The 887-nt window shown below is 47.8% G+C and overlaps 1 protein-coding gene across 1 annotated transcript in view; it reads right to left on the reverse strand.

Annotated features, from left to right (window-relative positions):
• Nucleotides 1–473: 473 nt before the first annotated feature.
• Nucleotides 474–887, reverse strand: part of ACYP1 (acylphosphatase 1, erythrocyte (common) type) — a 977-nt gene continuing 563 nt past the window's right edge. The window contains exon 2 of the mRNA XM_010014475.1: nt 474–689. Coding sequence (XP_010012777.1) covers nt 474–689 — 216 coding nt within the window. The remainder of the gene's footprint in view (nt 690–887) is intronic.

The following is an 887-nucleotide window of genomic DNA, read 5'->3' on the forward strand; positions in this document are numbered from 1 at the left end:
GTCCCGCGAGGGCGGGTACTGACAACGGGACGGCGCTCGAAGGGCTGCGACCCACTCGGCCCGCCCATTCCACACAGGAAACATGCTCAAAGCAACTTTAATCTAAAGAAATAAACTCTGGAACAAAGTAAATTGTTTCCGAGGCGTTTAGAGCACAAAAATAACGTCTTCAGCAATTACCGTGCTATCCTTCATGCAAGCGCAACACTGTACACACGTAAATTTTGCCCAGGTGCAACTACCGAAACTCCGCACTGCACAGACAGAATGAGAGGCTGTGTCCCTAGGCAGCCCCATCATTAAAGACAGCACAGCTCTCCTCCACCTGCCAAAGCTTTGTGAAAGGCTGAAAGTTAGACTAAAAGTACAACAAACCAATAAATTAGAAATATAATAAAATAAAAGTTCTCTGACTAAATTAATGTGTTGTGAGCACAGCTCATGCTCCAGATTTTGCTTCTTCCTGGGCAAAGTTATTTCACAATCTGGAAGTCGCCATGCTCCAGTGCCTCAATCTTCTTCTCATTCCTGAACTCTGCTCGGCTGATGCGGGACTGGGGACTTCCTGTCTTCCTAAGCCATTCCTGCAGCTCCCGCACCCTGGCAGCTGGGCCCTGAACTTGCCCTTGCACAGTGCCATGGCTGGTATTTTGGACCCAACCAACGAGTCCAAGCCGCTTAGCCTCCCCCTGAGAAGACAATGCAGAGCAAAATGAGATTAATCCAAACTGTAAGAAAGCAACAGACAAACATTCACTTATAGGAGTCGATGCTACAGATGCATACCCCTGAGAAGGTTCCTACAGCTCAGGCTGCAGGGAAGCAGCAGAAGATTCAGCCGACTCCTCATTAAATTATTCCACATTAAAAACTGGGTCTGAAACGCA

This window comes from Nestor notabilis, unplaced genomic scaffold (assembly GCF_000696875.1).
Source record: "Nestor notabilis isolate BGI_N333 unplaced genomic scaffold, ASM69687v1 scaffold29375, whole genome shotgun sequence".
Lineage (NCBI taxonomy): Eukaryota > Metazoa > Chordata > Aves > Psittaciformes > Psittacidae > Nestor > Nestor notabilis.